Source organism: Copidosoma floridanum, unplaced genomic scaffold, assembly GCF_036245765.1.
Source record: "Copidosoma floridanum isolate Cflo_tuat_1 unplaced genomic scaffold, Cflo_Japanese_pri ptg000005l, whole genome shotgun sequence".
NCBI classification, from domain to species: Eukaryota; Metazoa; Arthropoda; class Insecta; order Hymenoptera; family Encyrtidae; genus Copidosoma; species Copidosoma floridanum.
In genome coordinates this window covers 3,518,973-3,538,364 of record NW_028321882.1, presented here as the reverse complement: position 1 = coordinate 3,538,364, position 19,392 = coordinate 3,518,973, and the positions used below count along the sequence as shown (strand labels likewise).

At 31.5% G+C, this 19,392-nt stretch overlaps 1 protein-coding gene across 1 annotated transcript in view; it reads right to left on the bottom strand.

Annotated features, from left to right (window-relative positions):
- Positions 1–15,205: 15,205 nt before the first annotated feature.
- The window catches only part of Mccc1 (Methylcrotonoyl-CoA carboxylase 1), a 518,283-nt gene continuing 514,096 nt past the window's right edge, over positions 15,206–19,392 (bottom strand). The window contains exons 8-9 of the mRNA XM_023389291.2: positions 15,519–15,704; positions 15,206–15,442 (exon numbers count right to left, since the gene is read on the bottom strand). Of these exons, the coding sequence (XP_023245059.2) occupies positions 15,323–15,442; positions 15,519–15,704 (306 nt within the window). The 3' untranslated portion in view covers positions 15,206–15,322. The remainder of the gene's footprint in view (positions 15,443–15,518; positions 15,705–19,392) is intronic.

Genomic DNA, 19,392 nt, shown 5'->3' with positions numbered 1-19,392 from the left:
TCCGTGTAGATATTAATGGCCAAGCAGATAATAAGAGAAAAATTTAAATTAATAAAAATATTTTAAGGAAAACAACGTTAAGTTGTGCGCTGGTTAGTGTAAATGCTGACAGCCAAGCTACTATGTATTATATATATTCAACCAACACTAAGTTGTATAATGGTTGGTGTTAATAGCGATGGCCAGGCAACGAGCCTTTATTAAGTAACACTAAGTTGTGTGCTGATCAGTGTAAATGCCAATAGGCAGGCAACTAGCCCTTATCAAGAAACGCTAAGCTGTGTGCCAGTTGGTGTTAATGCTGATGGCCAGGCAACTAGCTCTTGTTTAAATTTAACCAACGCTATGTTGTATGATGGTTGGTGTAAATACTGATGGCCAGGCAACTAGCCTTAATCAAGTAACACTAAGTTGTGTGCTGGTTAGTGTAAATGCCAATGACCAGGCAACTAGCTCTTATTTAAATTTAACCAACACTATGTTGTATGATGGTTGGTGTAAATACTGATGGCCAGGCAACTAGCCTTTATCAAGTAACACTTAGTTGTGTGCTGGTTAGTGTAAATGCCAATAGGCAGGCAAATAGCCTTTATCAAGAAATGCTAAGTTGTGTGCTGGTTAGTGTAAATGCCAATAGGCAGGCAAATAGCCTTTATCAAGAAACGCTAAGTTGTGTGCCAGTTGGTGTTAATTCCGATGGCTAGGCAACTATCTCTTATTCAAATTTAACCAACGCTTTGTTGTATGATGGTTGGTGTAAATACTAATGGCCAGGCAACTAGCCTTTATCAAGTAACACTACGTTGTGTGCCAGATGGTGTAAATGCCAATGTCCAGGCAACTAGCCTTTATCAAGTAATGAGTTTTGTGTCACTTGGTGAAAATGTCGATGGCCAAGCAACTAGCTTTTATTTAAATCCAAAAAACGCTAAGTTGTGTGCCTGTTGTTGTAAATGGCTATGGCCAGGCAACAAGAATTTATTTCAAAAATCGAGAACCGCTACGTTGTGTGCCGGTTGGTGTAAGTTTTGATAGCCAAGCAGCTATCTCTTCGTTAACTAACCCAACTTTTTAAACTTCACGTCGTACGTCACTAGTAAAATACCGGAAACCAGACGACAATAGACCCGTTTGAAGAGAACTAAGTTGACATTCCCAAATAATAGGCCAGTTATATGCCGTGGGTGGTAATGCCGATGGCCAAGTAGCTAGCTAACCTTTCTTTAATTATCTACCCTGTTCCTACCCCAGGGCTCCATCTTCAACCCTTTCTGTCATGTCCCCAGGCTGTAGAGCGAGATCTTGGGCCTTAATACAACTCCTACGCCGTCTTTGACGTAACAAAGAATATTTTTTGAAGGCTCTGGAGGCATAGATAGTGTTGGGGTCACAGTAGCGATGACGTAATGCAACAAAGGAAGTAAAAATTAAAAAAAAAAATTTTCTCCCTTTTATCTATAAAAAGGATTAGGGCGAAAAAAAATTTATTAATGAAATTCTCACCTAAAAATTGATGGAATAACCTCAAAAAAAAATTTTTTACTATAAAATTAAATAAAAAACATGCTAATTAATTATTTAAATGATCAGTTTTTGAATCTTAAATTTTTTTATGGCAAAATGTTAACCTTCGTATTCTTTAACATAACCTAAAAGCCTAAAATTTTAATTAGTTAGTCTCTAAAACCTAATATTCTCAGAAAGAGAAGAGGTTAACCAAAATTTTTGTAAGATGGTAAGTCTTTTTATTTAAACGTTTATAATATACCCTTTGAAGACACATTTTAGCCTTAATTAAAACATTGAAAAAGCAAATTACCTTTCTAATCATTGTTTGAGCTGATAAGAAGTATTTTAAATTAAATTTATTTTGTTCTTTACAGCCTCTGTAGTAAACCGAGCAAAAAATTAAATTTTTTCTAATTTATTGTTTTGAGTTAAAAAAAAATGTATCTAGTTCAAGCAATATGCAACAAAGTTTAATAATTTTAAAGTTTGGAAAACTCATTCAAAGTATTCTAAGCAAATCAACAAAGTTGAAATTGCTAATTTTATGCTATTTTAATAAAAAATGTACCGTCATTAAAGCAAGGTTTAATATGAATATGTAGGGCATATTAAGGTCAATATCTTTTTTTATTTATAAACTTAAAATTTATTTTGTTTGGGCGTTGCAAGATAAAAAGTTTGTAAATAACGAATACCCTAATGAACGTATTTATTCGATAATTTCATCAACAATTTATTTTCAAGTAATTCGAGTGCTCTGCTGCGCCTCGTATAACGAGAAGCATCTTCAATTTTGACTCATTTTCTTCCACTATTCTCATGGACTCTTGGGGATTTCTTTGGATGACCAGCCATTATTTTATAAAAGCCGTCATTGTCAATGTGCATACTATCTCCTACTTCCACAGCTCTGCTGTTTCCTTCAGTGCAAGAATCATTTTAAATGGAACTAGACTTCCTCCCACTATTTTGGCGAGCTCTTGGTATTTTTTCGGGTTGTCCAACCTTCTTTGGATTTTTTTTTTCCTCTATCCTTAAATAAAATCATTAAAACTGTATCGCAGCATGCCAACCCGAACATTTTGTTCAATATAAGTGTAAATCAAGTAACTCAACAATTATTTTAGAATCTTATTTCTTATAGTTGATATTGCTATTTGACACTTACCTTCAAACACTATTTAACAAAGATATACAGTTTTTTTAGAATAATAACCAGAGGCATTAGATAGTTATTAACAATTTTCTTTAATATTTCACTTCAAATTCACGTTTTCCTATCTCTCCTGTGTTAAAAGTTAAACATCGAATCTTTAATATCTCCAAAACTGTACTGCTAGGCCTTTTCAAATTTTTTCTCATAATAAATAATATTAATCTGTAGCTATGCTGAGACGTTAAAGAAAATTGTAAGAAACATCTTTTTACCTTACAACTACCTTAATGAGATTCTACCATCGTGGTGCCAGTTTAGGTTCATGGTTGTTGATAAAAAAAATTTTGTCTCTGTTTAATTGTTTTATGCACTTAATTAAAGTCGTATAAATTATTTCTTTCTTTAGTTAATGACATATGAATATGCATAAATAAAATCCATACAGAAAGAATATTTTTTACTAGTAACCATACACCAAATTGACACCACGCTAGTAGTTTCTTATTGAATGCCAAATTTCAAAATCAGCATGAATTTGTACCAAAAGTAAGTGCTACTACGTGCTCCCATTATAATGGCTGTTTTCAAAATTAAAATTGAAGAAATCTTGACAGTACTACATAGTAACGAAGACTTTGCTTGGAAAAACTCAAAAAGTGCTGTCACAAGTTTTCTGATCGATAAATAGAACATTTTTGAAAGCGAAAACACAAAGGCAATAATTGGAACTAAAATGCGAACAAAATCTTATAACAATTTTGATTTTACGTTCCGATGTTCTCTGTAATTTTTTTTTATTTGCAATCATCTCAGCTTTATGCTCCAACAAGACATGTCGGGTTACTTTTTTTCATTCTCGAGACATTAGGTTTTGAAAACTAGAAAATTAAAATTTCAAGATTTTAGGTTATGTTAAAGAATGCGAGAGTTATTATTTTGCTATAATAGCATTTTATGTTGAAGAATTATTTATTTTAAGTGGTATATGTTTAACTAAATGGTATAAAAAACCGTCTAACTCAAGGAAATACATAAATTTTTACGTATACCATTCTTTATCCCAAAAAAAATCTATAGTTTACACTTTGGTAGACTCTAGTCTCAAATTATAAAATCTTAAATATCATACTGAAAATCTAGAAATTAAAAAAAAAGTATTATGTAATAGTAACCTAATCACCTTTATTAATAAATACATTTAGAAACAATTATAAATTATAAATAATACCCAAGTCATATAGTGGGAAGGTATATTGTCATAATAATTACACTGTTCAATCATCTAGAAATTTTAGAACTATAATTAACGAGCATTCAAGTAAGTTTAAATATTTGAGAGAAAAATGAGTACTATCAAATCATATTAAAAACAAATTATTTATATTAATCTAATGAAGTAAATATGATAGTTACAAAAAATTTTTTATGCAAAGGACTAATCAGAGCTTTTACATACACGCCAACTAAGAAAATCTAATATCTAAAAAGTTTCTTACAACAATTTTACTAACAAAATCATTAAGATGTTATGCCTTATAATCACGAGTTACTATGCTTTTTTATATTACTCTCAGACATACTTGACAAACGCATGTGTATATAGCATCTATATAAGACCAGTGTGAAAAAGTTTAAATATTGTATTTGCTACTACATGCGTGCTACTTATATTTAATGTATTCTGACGATTGTAAGAATTATGTATAGTGTGCATTTCTTATTAAAATTGTTACTGTCTTAATATACCTGTTTTTATAACTAAATGTGCCAAAATGTTGTTTACTACTAAAAATTAAAAAAAAAATTTGATATCATTACTACTAATTCATTTATACTGATGATCCACTATTACTTGAGCCTTGAAAAAGTTTAAAAATAAAACAGTTACAAAATCTCGGCACGGGGCCGGATGTAAAGATTGTTTGCAGGTAACGCAAGGTTATAAAGGTTAAATCTACCTTACGGTTACAAAAGTGAGGGGCAAAAATGAAATAGCAGCATGAAAAAGTAGGTGCCTAAAAGGGCTGAAATACTCATCTCTTATCATTAACATGATACCAAAGGCTGCGATGAAAGAGAGCGATAGAACTCATCATTGGAACAGAAAGACGCGAGGTGCATGGCTTTTTAGGCATAATGATATTTTAACGCTACATTTTTTTGTTTTGGCAGTATCTTAGCGTCTTAATCATTTGTAAAATGTCTTCCATAGAAACGTGGATCTGTCTTGCCAGTAATGCAAGAAGCTCTAAGCAACGACTTGCCGTAAGTACCCTCTTCCCTTAGAAAAAAGCTTAGTTATCACTACAATTGTTAAGTATGTTATTCAATATTTATAAAATTCATTATGCACTTATTCATATATTTTACTGAATTAAATTTATTTCCTTATCATTGTTCTTTAATTAACAAGTGTGAATTTTTTTCATCTAAATAAAACAGGTTCTTTGCTTAAAGACGTTTTCCTAATCACGCTTTTTTTATGTGTTTATGAATGTGTGGTAATCGTAAGTAATTATTATGTTTGTACCACGTAATATTTTTTATCAAAAGAGTAATACCAAACACCTGGAGAATTTCTCTTGTGTAACTTAAATAAGAATTAATGTTTGTATGATTTTTGATATGTATTTTTTAGACGTCACGAAATAAGAATCTGCGTATACATGACATTTTCTGGTGCCTCTTTTAAAATACGTGCCACGTCATACTACAATATAGTATAATACAAAACTACATCCTAATCCATCAGTCAAGCTGCAAATCACATTTCCTACGATTGTCGACTTTACTCATCAATACCATGCACGTCGTCTCTTTCCTACTCCAACGATGAATCCCATCGTTTTCCTTCTGTAGAGTCTCTGGCATCATCTTGATGATAACAGAAAAGTATTTTAGCTTTTGTGGGCACTTTTCATGCTGCTTTTTTATTTTCGCACATCGTTTTTGTGAGCATGAGGGAAACTTAACCTTCAGAACGTCATTTCACCTTTAAACAAGCTCTACATCCAATCACCTAATCACGTGCCGAGATTATATACCTTTTCAATTTTTATTCTCTTTTGAGGCTTGACTGATAAGTTAATGATTAGTATGAATGAAAATGACTTGGGTGGTAATGTTATTAAAGTTTTTTTTTAATTTCAATAATAAACGACGTTTTGGTCCATACAATTATAAAAATAACAAAGCCCTTATGAGATACAACAATCTAAAATGCAAAAAAAATTTTTTTTTTTTTTCTTTATCAGATTGAAATAAACGGTTTGTCTTTCTAGTATGATCTGCTAGTACTAATTTTTCTCTCAAATATTTACCCTTAGTTTTATGCTCGTTAAGACAGATTAGTAATTAGTCAGATTTCTTCAAGCTGTATATTTTAACTATCAACAGTGCGTCTAGGAGGCTGCGTCTAGGAGCTTGATGTAAAATTTTATATTCAAGATTAAATTTGTGATCACATTCGAAGGAATAGGATGCGTGGTGACTGTTTTTTTTTTTAAATAAAAACTTTATCATGTTTATCATTGTGAGTATAAAAATTTCTGCCTGTCAACCCTTACTGTTCCATGCTTTGGGAGACTCACAAATCGTTACAAAAAAATTAAAGGTACATAACATTTAAATAGTATTTAATACGACAAAAACTTTAAATTAATGATTTAAAATAATTTTTAAAAAAACTAAAAAAGGTAGAAAATCTTTGGTATGTTGTTAAAAAAGCTGCTTATGCGAAGGATAAAGAATATAATAAAAAATAAGTAGACATTTTTATGTACGTATGAATAAACATTACAAAGCTCTTATTAAATCAGTGGACAGTGATGCTTGAATAGCTCACTATAAAGTTATACCTCTATAGCATTATATGGCAGTTAATATATAAATATAAATACACTTTCTATGAAAAGATATTGAAAGAAAAACGTGTAGTGAAATTGTAAGAATTTATATATTAAATCTTTTAGAAATAAACCTTTATTAAAAAAATAAAATCTATGAAAAAATTGAATAACTAATTATGTATTTAAAAAATTTCTGTGCATAAAAAGTTTGATAAAGATTTATTCATTTGTAGAATAGTTTTACGAAATAAAAGTTTCTGAGGTTTTAAAAAAAAGTTATGCAACTAAATGAATCGTGAAGTAATAAACATTCAAGTTAAACAAAAATTAATGAACGTTTAGTTTAACAATAAGTAATAGGTTCTACAGTACTGGGATCACTCATGGAAAAGTAGGCAGGATACTCAATTTGCATGCAGAAGATTGTAGGTTCGTTTCTTGTGTAACGTACTTTTTTTAGGAAAATGCGGTAATGAAGAAAGAAATAAAATTTAACAAGAATAAAATATTGGTTTCCTAAAATGTGCACTTTGATGGTGCTACGAGAGATGGTTTAGCCTAACACTATTAACTAATAGAGGAAGAGAGAGAGAGAGAACGTGCAGTAAAAAACAGTTTATAAACTTATTTACAGAGGGTTGAAGAATTGGAGAGCTCGAACTATCAGGCGTGATCAGAAAATAACGGAAATTTTGATTTTTGCAATAAAATATATATTTGTTTGTCCATACTAATGTTTCCTTTTAAAATAAGTCACTGATCAATATTACAGACTTATGCCAGAAATTTTTTTTCCAAAACATTCTTCGAACTCTATCTTTGGCATAACCTCTAGTTCTAACAGCGATGCATTCGTTAAGTCATCGACATCTGTAAAATGACGTCCTTATAAGACTCTCTTCGTTTTAAGAAAAAGTACAAAATTATTGTATAAATTGAAGGTAGCTATACCTGGTGAATTTAGAGTCTAATCATTTATTTCATGTCTTTAAAGCTATTTCTATCCACCGAAAGTTTTATTTTAAATTTAACAATTTAGGAAAAACTTTTTCTGCCCCTTGTTTTGTGCCCAAAACACTGAAAAAATTTAATCATATGAGCCAATCAATATCACAAAATCATTAATGACTAAATGACACTCTGCAATCACTCACAATTATTTTTTATACTTTTTCTATGTTTTCATCGGTTATTGATGTGCTAGGTTGTCCAAGGCATTCATTGTTTTTAATATCCTTACGACCGTCTTGACAACCAAACCCATGAAATTTTTCAATTACCATTATTTTTTTAATACATCCCAAATCTCACTCATAAATAGAATAAAGTCACAAGAACCACTGTTATAGTTTACTTAAAAAATATGCAACGGACTTTAATTACGTTTTGCATACTAATTTTTGACACTTTCTAGATAGTTTTAGCGTGGTTTTTTTCTTAAAAAAATTTATACCAAAGCAATAAATAAGCTGAAAATTTCACAAAAAAAGGTTAGCTTTGCATTTAAATTTAGTAGGATCCAGTAAGTGGTGTCAAAATAAAATTAAAGCTATCAGCAATCAAAGTCAGTGAGTTTCATTATAAGAATCTTGATTAGAATATCGATTACTACGGTCGTTCACTGACAGTACGTAAAGAACAGAGCTTCTAGTCGAGCAGCTGGATATTTCAGCTATTGACGACACTTTGACAGCTTGTAATGGTCTGGCAACCTACACTGATTTCTGAGCTGGATTGCAAAGATGATCAAGTGCCATGACAACAAAGGCTTTGTAAGCGCTATAGGACGTGGCACAATACCAGGAGACATCTGGCTAGAGTTTAACTAGGCTCCAGTACTTACATTTTCCCGACCAGCCTGATGCTGTTGAAGCACCTCTTACAACAACAACAAAACAAGGAGAAAAACCATAAGGAGTTGGAGTAGTCACTTTTTCTCGAAATATCATTCATCAGCCTCTGACTACAACTATCATCACTGGCTTTTTTCAGAGCCATCATGAATCTTTATGCTTACTAAATTGCCATTCATCTCGTTGGTCCTTTTTATGACCATCTAGCGTTAAATCATCTTGCCAACAAATTTTTTTCTATAATTATTTCCGGAAAATATTTAAAAGTGAGTTCTGACAATGATCCACCCACTAATAGACTATAAAAAGTTGGCCACTTTTAAACTAAATCAATCATTCATTAGCAGACGTCATCAGCGCATTTTTCGCCGTTAGAATGAGTATTCTGACCATTGATGATCCTGTATTACCCTCTTAATTCTAGGCATTCAAATAGTATCACCAATCTTTTTTAAGATATGCGCTTAGCAAATCTAATAGTGAAACTATAAAGGATAAATAAACTTGGGCACACGGAACAGACTTTAACAGATAAGCTACAAGAACAAATCTTTACCTTAGGTTACTTAAACGACTAAACTCCACGATAAAAAGAAGGTCCTTTGGATGCCAACGTCTCTAGCATAATATCAAGAGACTTTGGGAAAAATTACTACAACTTATAGTTCCGATGCTTCAGAACGTTGCGAACCTTTAAGGCTCACAAATGTTTTTAACAATGTCAAAAGGTACAAAAGGAGTGAATTGAAAGAAAAAATTGAAATGCTTCAAATGTATATAACCTTAAGAGTAAAGAAATTGACCAACAACTTTTATTAAGATAAGAACGTCATTGTGTGCAGAGTCAAAATCGACAAATGAATAAATCATTAAGTGATAGATCAGCTTTTCATTATAACTCTGACATTAATTAATCAAATCTTCTAGCTATTCAAATTGGTGGAATAATATGTATTTGTATTTATTATGACTCGATAAATAAATACATAAGGCTCCAGTACTTTGTTGCTCTGGTAGTAAAGTTTTGTGATGGAAGAAAAATTTTAATTGTTTATTTTTCACCAGTTTTGAATTCTTACAACCTTAAAAAGTGGCCTTTTTTATATATCGTAGCGTAAAAAAGTGTTTAAAAACGGCCCTTTTTTAGGCTCATCAACTAGCCTAGAATGTAAAGAACGAAATATACTTTTAAGCATTATTATTTATTTATTTTTGCACCTCCTTACAGCTTATAACTTGACCAAAACTGTATGGATTTCGAAGAAAAATTTTGTTGAGTAGCAGATGCTAACAGGCCCAAAAAGCAAAAGAAGTTGGTCAGAATATCTTAATTTTATTAATATCCTTGAAATTTTATTAGATAAGGTAAACGGCCTAGTACAACAATCGTGTTTTGCAGCAAGTTACAGATTCAGTCGAAATATAAAAGAAGTAAAGATCAAAAGAATAACAATTTTTTTGGCGGGATACCCTTATATATTAAGAAGATACAACGATATTAATCTTAAGTATTTGTTATTATTATCAGGTAATACTAACAGATTTATGAAATTCGGTAAAATGTCCCTATATAACGAACATCAATTCTCTTATGGCCCACTGTTCCATACTGATGTCCCAATACAACGAACGCATATTTAGTTTATACAATAACAGTCAGGAATCGACAAAACAATAATAATGACTCTTTTTTAATCCTACTTATTTTATTTTTGCTCGATATCAAATTCAATTTGCCGTCGAGCTCCTTCCTTTTAGCAAATAAAGCTACTATTTTAGCATTTCTTTGTGCTTCCAAATCTTGCTTTTCCTTTTTCATTTGAATACTAGTTTGTTTTTCTTTAGCTGCCGATTGCTTTTTTAAATCGAGTAATTTTTTTGTTTTTTTTAGAATTTTCTGCAGAAGCTATTTTTTTTCTCGTTAACGTGTCTGTTCCTCATAGAAAACATCTCCAGTAGCTGTGCTTACATACCGTTTTCTTTTTCGTGTATTCAAAGCTTTTTGTTTTTTTTCTGATAAATATTCCTCTGGATATTTTAATACTTGTTTCAAAATCCTTTTAGGAGCTTCGTTAAAATGTCCTGTAAAAAACAAAAAATTATTCTTTGTAATAATACAAAGTAATTGTTTTAAAAAATATATTAAGCTAACCTGTTTATTTTTGAAACGTTTTTTCTATTGTGAAAGACTATGGAGTACTGTGATGACTATTGATAGTTATAGTTATTGCGTCCTTGTTGATAGTATACTTATTGTCGAATATTTTTTGTGATATGGCATTCAGCTTTCCTGATTTAACATTATTATTGAGATTTAGAAAATTTCTTAAATTAATAAACACATTTTTAATTCTTCAAATTTTTTTTTTTAAATGAAATTTCAAACTTAAAATTCAGACCTTTTGACACTTCGTTCAGTATGTGGCAATCATCAATAATCATATTAGTCTTCATCATATTAGTCTCAGTTGAAACAGAGTTGCTGCTATCAATTAAAGAGTTGTTGGTTTGATTGGCAGAGTTACTGTTTCGGTTGACAGAGTTACTGCTGTTTACGATAGAGTCGTTGATTTCATTAGTTTTGACAAAGTCATTGGTTTGATTGGCAGAGTTGTTAATTTGGTTGACAGAGGTATTGGTTTCACTGATTGAATTTTTGTGAATAACTCGAGACATAATTTGATGTTCATCCAAAACTTCAACTTTCACGTTTTCCACTTCAATAGAACAATTGAAGTTTGATATAAATGAAATTAGAGTAGTAGGATAATGATTTTCAGTGAGCTCTCCATTAGAAGAATTATTGGAATACGGAAAAGAATTTTGGAGTTGATATTCATCGATAAAATAAATGGAGATTGGACTTAAATTTACTTGGTGAGCTACTTGGACAGGTTGTATATTGATTATTATAGGTGTTTTAGGATTCTTATCTAAATTATGAAGTATAAAGAAAGAAGATAAATTAATTTAATAATATGTTTTCTGTAGGTAGTTAAAAATTGTAAAGAAAATCTATTTGAATTAAAAGAATAATTTTAATTTTTTTCAATATCTCTTTCTTACCAATAATTTATATCCCTGATACTTTTTGAACATTCAACCACAGCTGATACGAGCCTTCGTTCTGAATATCACGTGTCCAAGTACCTAATCTACCATTTATTTCAAATTTCTCCAAGAGTTTATAAGGTATATATTTTTGAATTGTCCGAAAATCTGATAACTGATCAGGTTCTTTGTCTACTGAATTTTTTTCACTCGGCTTGGATTTTGATTTTTTTTTCCCTCACAACATCGTACTCAACTCGATCAGGATTGAGTGTGTATAAGCCACTTGATTCAAATCTATTTTTAATAACATCCTTTACATTTTTTCAAGTATCTTATGCCAATATTATTACTACAGGAAGGTCTTCTTTTTTAATACCTCGTCTTTTATTCTCCAATTTCCAATTCCTTGGTGTAGCTTTCCAGTCTTCTCTTTTGAAAGGACCAAAAAAACATATGTTGAGAGATTGAGTCATACGTATTGAATGTGGGTACAGAATAATCAACTCTATTTGGTTTTTCCTACAAAAAGATAGTAGAGGAATATTCGAATGAGATACATATCTATCCATGTACAAGGTTATAGGAAACTGAATATTTTTTTCAATCAGCCATGGATAAAAGACATTACAGACATATTTGTAGAAGGTGTCCGTAGTCATGAAACCATTGTCGCATAATCCAGCTCCCCATCCTTATGGTAGAGTATTCAAAATACTTTCAGGCACAGTAGTTTTATACTTCTACAGAATACATGAAGGGGCTGCAGTACCATCTGCACTATATATAAATAAAACTGAATGATTGTCCTTTTTATTTCCATCAGTACACTGGTAAATAGTTTTCGCACCTTTCTCAGCTAAAACTTTAGATGGTTTGGGATTCAACTGCAAGCTGGTTTCATCACAATTGAAAACTCTACATGCATCAAGGCTTGCCAAATCCTTACTTTTCAGGTGAGTTATTATTTCCCTTAACCAATTTCTCAGATCTTCTTCAGTTACATCTGCTCTCAGAAGCTCAAAGGATTGAGCAGTTCTGTACGTTATGTTAGGGTGACGTCTCTTGAATCCCTGAAACCAGTGATGACCAGGCCTGTCATTAAGGAATTTACTTTTTTTTTTATTTTTAACACATATTTCTGCACATTATCCTTCAATTCATTAACTGTAGCAGGGCACCCTGTTGCTGCTCTGTCTAAGATCCAGTTTACAAATTTCTGCTCCTCTTCTTCAGACAGAGTAGTAACAGGTCCTTTCTTATTCTTGATTGCTGTATTGCAATTCTTGAGTCAATGAAGAGTACCTACCGGAATGCAATACTCTTTTGCAACTTTTCTAAAAGAATCTCCACTTTCCAAGGCTTGCAACGCACACACTACTACTTTTGAAGATGAATTATAGAACTTTTTTTTTTTCTTCTGGTTATTTTTCATACGACTCGAACATTTTCGAGTTTTGTTTGTTGTTTTCTTAATGCTTAACCTATTAATTATCTCAGTTTACATTCCAAAAAGCTTAACAACTTCTTTTTAGATTAAGGTAAGTCCTGCAGAAAATAAAATATCTCAATTTGAGAAATCAGTCAAACTAAGTGTACGCATACCTAAATAATAACAAATTTCATAATTTAATATTATGTGTTCGTTGCTCTAGGGTACATGCATGTGGCTAACGAATACTGATACTGAGCTGTTCCTTGTACTGGTACAAGCAGAAGTTTTGTGTACTCTTGTTCCATCAGTTAATAAAATAAAAATTTTTAATGAATTTCATTATTTACTATAAAAAATGTATTCCTTAAATCGTAGGGTTTCCATCCATCCCCATCTTTATACTATTTTAATTTGTTTACGTAAAATTTTATTAAATATATAATGACTGCGTAAGCATTAGTTGACATAAGAACATGAGGTAGAATATCGGATGTAAGGAACAGTCGCGATAATTACTTGTGTTTTACTTGAAAAACAATTATTTTGCAAAAAAATGTTTTGTTCTTATTATTTAGACGTATGGATGTTACTAATCTATTCTTTAACTTTCCCCAAAATTCCTGAATGTTTTTTTTATTGCATTTATAAATAGTACTTGTTACATTAGGACACGTTCACATTACTGGGCCGATTACCTTACTAAATAAATTTTCATAAATTTTAGTCTTTGATAAATATTTCTGCATATTAACAGCATTCGAACATTTACATGCTAATACAATTATTTCTTAGACTCCTAGGCACAGTGCCAGCAAAAGTCACATGTTTAATTTTTATAAGATTTTTCAACAATCATTTAATAATTGTTTTTATATTTAGATTAAGGTAAGAAACTTACTACGTTGCATATTACCGAAAGAGATGACATGCATTATACATAAAATTTATAGTCATACGCGAGTTGAACGCGTGCTTTATGTAGAAGTTTTCTGACACCTCAAAAAAAATAAATAAACGTGGCGCAAGTAAGTACTTTATGCTTTTGCGCTGCTCACTCTTTTTATTTCTCTCTCAAGCAAAGAGAAATACGGAGCAGGGAGTTTTTTCGACCCCTCTACACAATATAGATGTCACGTCGATAGGGAAAAAACATTGGTAGGGACTGCTCATAGTAAAGTGGGTAAGGGCCTTGGCTAGTGTACAGGAGGATAGGGTTTCATACCTTTTTTTTTTTTTTTTTTTTTTTCTAGAACTGTTCAAAAAAAAAAAAGAAGACACTTCATTAAATTTAAAATTTGTGGTGTGGTGCGGACGGGACCGGAAGACCGGTGAGGGAGGAGGGGCGAAGTAGGAGTAAGATGCAGAAGTCCACTTCCATCACACTTTTTCTCAGGATCACCAGTCTTAAATCGGTGATTTACTCTCATGCATAATATGCCTATAAAAGTGCAACTTCAAAAATTTTAAAAGAATAAAAACAATTTTAACATATTGTAGATCATCACGATATATCGACATAATATTGATTTCTACATTTTAGTATTCTTTACACATATTTTAAAGTTACACTTCTACCAGTTATCTAAGGACCCAAATGTTGATTTGTTTATGCTTGAAAAATTTTACCACTGATTACCACAAGTCAAATTTATATTAATTACTAATTTAATAAAACACAACAAACCAAAACAACTATAAACTAGGTGTATTCTTTAGTCTAGGTCAGAACAATATTAATTTGAAAATTACTCTTTTCTTCGCATGTAGGGAGAAGAAATTTGTTATAACTAATCAAATAAAATACAATCAAACGAAGTGTTATAATAATTAAAAAAAATTTTTTTTGCATACAGCTAGTGAAAGTGTTCAACAAAATTTTATGGTCTTATGCTTTGTTCTATAAGAGTGAGCATATCAATAACGATCAAATGACTTTACTTATAACTATCTTATTCATACTCCTTTATATTTTAGTAGATGATTAAAAAATAATTATTCAGATAAGGTTTACTGACAAAAGTCCAAAAATGAAACTGCTATATTTCTTAAATCTTATTTTCGTACACATCTATTATCTCTATTTTTTAATCACCAACTAATGTAAATACTTATGTAAATAGATTAGGACAAGTACACACTAACAAAAAAAAATCATGATAATTATCAGTGCAAATCAATCACCAGTGAAAACCTAATACTTTTTTAACTCCAACCATTAAATTTACACGTCAATTTTTTTTTTCATCCATACTCACAAACGAGGTTGTTCTGATTAATTTCAGAAATCATATAATACTAATTATTTAACTATGTAATCAACTCTTTTTTAGTTAAAAAGGTTTTAATTCTGGTATGTAATTTTTATTCTACATAATTACAATAATTTTTATAAAAATAGTGTCCCAAAAATATTTCTAATTTTTCACTTTTTTCATAATTTATCACCTTATAGTAGCACGTTGGAATTCCGTTAACGATACGTGTCCTCGTTATTTCGGAATTTAATCAATAGTTTACTTTTTGGGACATAATCTCCAACATCGCAAAGAATATCTTCTACAACTCCATTAGATGTGGCTGTTATTGAATACTATAGCAAAAAAAGTTCGTTTATTTGATACGTAATCACTACAGTTTATCTCAGACATTATTTTACATTACTTTACCTCCATTTTCATAGCTATAACTACAAGTAGTTGATCACCAGCTGTAACGTTATCTCCTTTTTTTACAAGTATTTTATCAACTATACCTGACATTGGACTAATAGTTGCTGTAGATTCTATGTACGTTTGATTTGATACGTAATCACAGAATTCTGTATGTGGCATAAGTAAACTCCATTTTCTGTCCTGAAAAATGAGATAAAGATTTGTAAAACTTCTTAATACTTAAACAAAGAATATGTTATCGTCTGATGGCATCTGTTTGACAGGTGTAGACATTTTACAAATTCAACAAAAGTTTGTACGTTTTTCAAATGTTATGGAAGCTTATACTTTTTATGAAAAAAAACTATTGACTGAAGAACGTGGTATTACAAAACGTACCCTTACTTGCTAATTTGTTAAAAATGGTTAAAAGTAAAAAATATGTTAAAAAATGAAAATGCTTTGATTGTTGTTGTATGTTATTCTAATTTAAAAAATACATTTTTGTGATAAATTTTATAACGAATTGATACCAAAGATGTTTGCATAAGATTTGAATACGTTACATGTAATGCGAAAAAATAGAACAGTATTGCCAGAAAATCGTTATACGTGTGCTTCAGTCCACGCCTGTCTGTACTCTGTCTGTCCAGTGGGACAAAATGGTAAAATTTTTTTCGGAAAGAGTGTTATTTACATGTACAGAAAATATGCAAAACTATAAACATCAAAGACAATACTTAAAAAAAGTAGTCAATACAAAAAAGTGGGTCTTCAATTTTTTTTCAACTCCTTTTATGTAGGTGGAAAATAAAACGGTATGATTAGTATAACACAGTAAAGTATGTAAAATTATTCAAAACGTGTTATAGTGGATCATTCATTGTTTTACAACCCTTTTAACAAGGATGTAAAATAAAAGAACGCAACAATTAAAGTATAGTATGCTGTGTTGTTGATCAAAAATATTAGCCAATGCCCAATAGAGTACCATTTGTTTAACTACACCCTCTTGAAATTCGTTAAATATAAAATGGAATCATGGGTGAAAAAGATAACTAATGTATAAATGCAATCGACTACAAAAACTATTTGTATATATTGAAACGCTTACCATGTATTACATCACAGAAAATAAAAGCCAGTAAAATATTATTGTAAAGCAAATTCAGGAAAAAACTTTATTGTTTACATTATTATTTTAATATAAGCTTATAAGGTCTCTTAGAAGCCACCACATCACGGAATTTAGTTGAATATGCTATTTCCACAAAATATTTGTTCAGCTAAAAGTATTAAAAAAATTTTCCTATGCAGTAGTGAGAAGTACGTTTTAAAAAATTTAAAATTTTACTGAGTGTTTTTTACACACATTTATACAGAAAAATACTGAATACCTGTCACTAGATATTTTTATACTGCTTTTAATAGTAGTAATGCAAATTTCATATTTTGATATAAAAATAGGTTATAACGTATTAAAAGATACGTATAAGAAGCATTACGGATTATATTATATTCTGGATCTTAAAACCAATAAAAGACAACACGAAAGAAAACTGATCACGTCAAATATATTTCTAAGATTTAAGTTCAAGGCTTTATTGTCAAATGAGTTCTTAATATCTGATTATAGATTCTAGCCAACTTTTTCTGGTCCTCATTCCAGAAAAAATTAAGTATCTCAATTAGGAAATAATAATTTCTAGTAGATATAATGAGTTTTCTAAGAATGTTGTATTAATACTTATAACTTTGTACACACTTTTAAAAGGACTCATAATAATAGAAATGAAAAGAACAATAGAAATTATAAAAAAAACCAAGGTAAAAATAAAACTATAGTTATATTAATTTTTATATCAAAAGTTAAAGTAATAATATAACGAAATGTGTAAGTAACATAAGCTATCTACTTATTTTTTTAATAACATGCCTAACCATCTCTGTATGAAAGTTAATTAGATGATAATTACAAAAAGTTGTACGTATATATTTAAATATCAAAACACAACTCAAACAAAAAAAACGTGTTCTACAATCAATTCAGGTTAGTTGGTCAGCCAACTTGTTTTTTATTATAATTTTAAATGATACAACTACATAAAAAAAAACTTTATAAAGTAATAAAGAAATATCGCTATTTCATTTGCCATTAAATGTTCGCAATCAATCATCATAACGCATCATTATCTGTTGACTGTATAATTACATGCTTTGGATATAGAGAGAGAACTTGTTTTTTTTCTTTTATTAGTCGTGCTTAAGGTATACCTTCTCTGTGTGGGATGATTCGTTTCAATCCTTGGTTGTTGCGTAGAGCTGCCATGAATAATCCTTTAGCTAAAGGTTGTTTCTGAGTTCACCGTCTTTGGAATGATTTTTTCTCTGTTCGTTTCAAAGACACGTATTCGCTGAAACGGTGAAGGTGAATTCGAAGAAAATCTCTGACAATTTGAACCTCGGTGCGGAATCGCGTTTTGGTCTAAATCGTATCGACCCGCACTCCTTGCCTTACACTTCCTTGGTCAACTCCTCGCCTCTCAGCTAATCGCGAACTGAACTCTCTTCTTCTCTTCCAATTTTTCTTCCCCTCATTATTTCGAATTTTCCTTCCCCGTTCTCCGTCTTTTCTTTTATCCTGCTCCGGCTTATCTATCTTCTTTTCTTTCTTCTCCTCCCCTCTCATGCTTCTTCCACACACTCCTTACCCTTGGATAGTTCTTTCTCTCCTGTTTTCTCTCCCTCCTATTTATATTAGAGCGTATCCCACTTGATATGCTTCTCGCGCCTCTGTGACTAATTTATCCGGTCACATATGTAGCAATACAGTGTCATGTTTGAAAGAGATGTACATAGATATACTTTTTAAGGGCTCTACTCTCCAGTGATCTCTGAGCTGAGCTTACTTGCTAGTCCCATGATAGTTGTCTCTACTGGAATTGAGTGGTCGCTGAAGTTGGTAGGAGACTCAGCAATGATACCGGGTCGACGAGATAAACTGGTACTCAGCGTGATTAACGTTTATTTCTACAGTTCTTAGATAATTAATTCAGAAGATTTGGAAAGATAGTAAGTAAGAGAGAAAGGGATGTAGGTAAACTTCCACAGACATTTCTATCGTCGTTAGGGGAGGGGAAGAGTCCTAACGGTGAGAGTGGGCCAAATAACTCAGCAGCTAATATGGTAGTTCAATTTTTTTTTTCAAGTTATACTTCGTAACACGTTAGCCGGGGATTGTGACTAACGTGTGTGGTGTTATTACTTTACCCTCAATACTTTTTATTTACGTTATGCCGTTCAACATTTAGTTAATGGGGATTGGAAAAGGACCAGGTACAGCCAGTATTGTGCATCACCGATTGCAGCAACAGGTAGTGCCGTACAGTGATCGCAATTTGGATAGCCTTTCACGTTATTTTCTTCAGAAGCACTTCTTAATCATGCACTGAGGCACCACTCTGCCTCAGCTGCTCTTGGCACCGCTTAAGACAAGACACGGCAACACGACTCACTTGACTACTAATTACTTATTTATTCATATCGATAACTGTAATAGAAATTACAATTATAGAGCGGCACACCACTAGGCAATGATTCCTGAGTTGTCACTAATTGATATCTAGTGATGTCGTTTACCTGGTAAGTAGCGGTAGGGGACTCGGGCTGACTCTATATGGCATCCCGAAAGGGTAATTGGGGACGACCACTTTCATGCACTTGATACACGGCATCAACACTATATGTATTCACCTACCAGTATATTGCTCCAGTGGAATACTCGGTGATGCTCCGGGCAATGCTACGGGCGTCGAGGGCACCGGGGAATCTGGGTGACCGTGTGAGGGCTGGCTTGTGGGTGTGCGCGCGCGCGCGCGTGTGTGTGTAT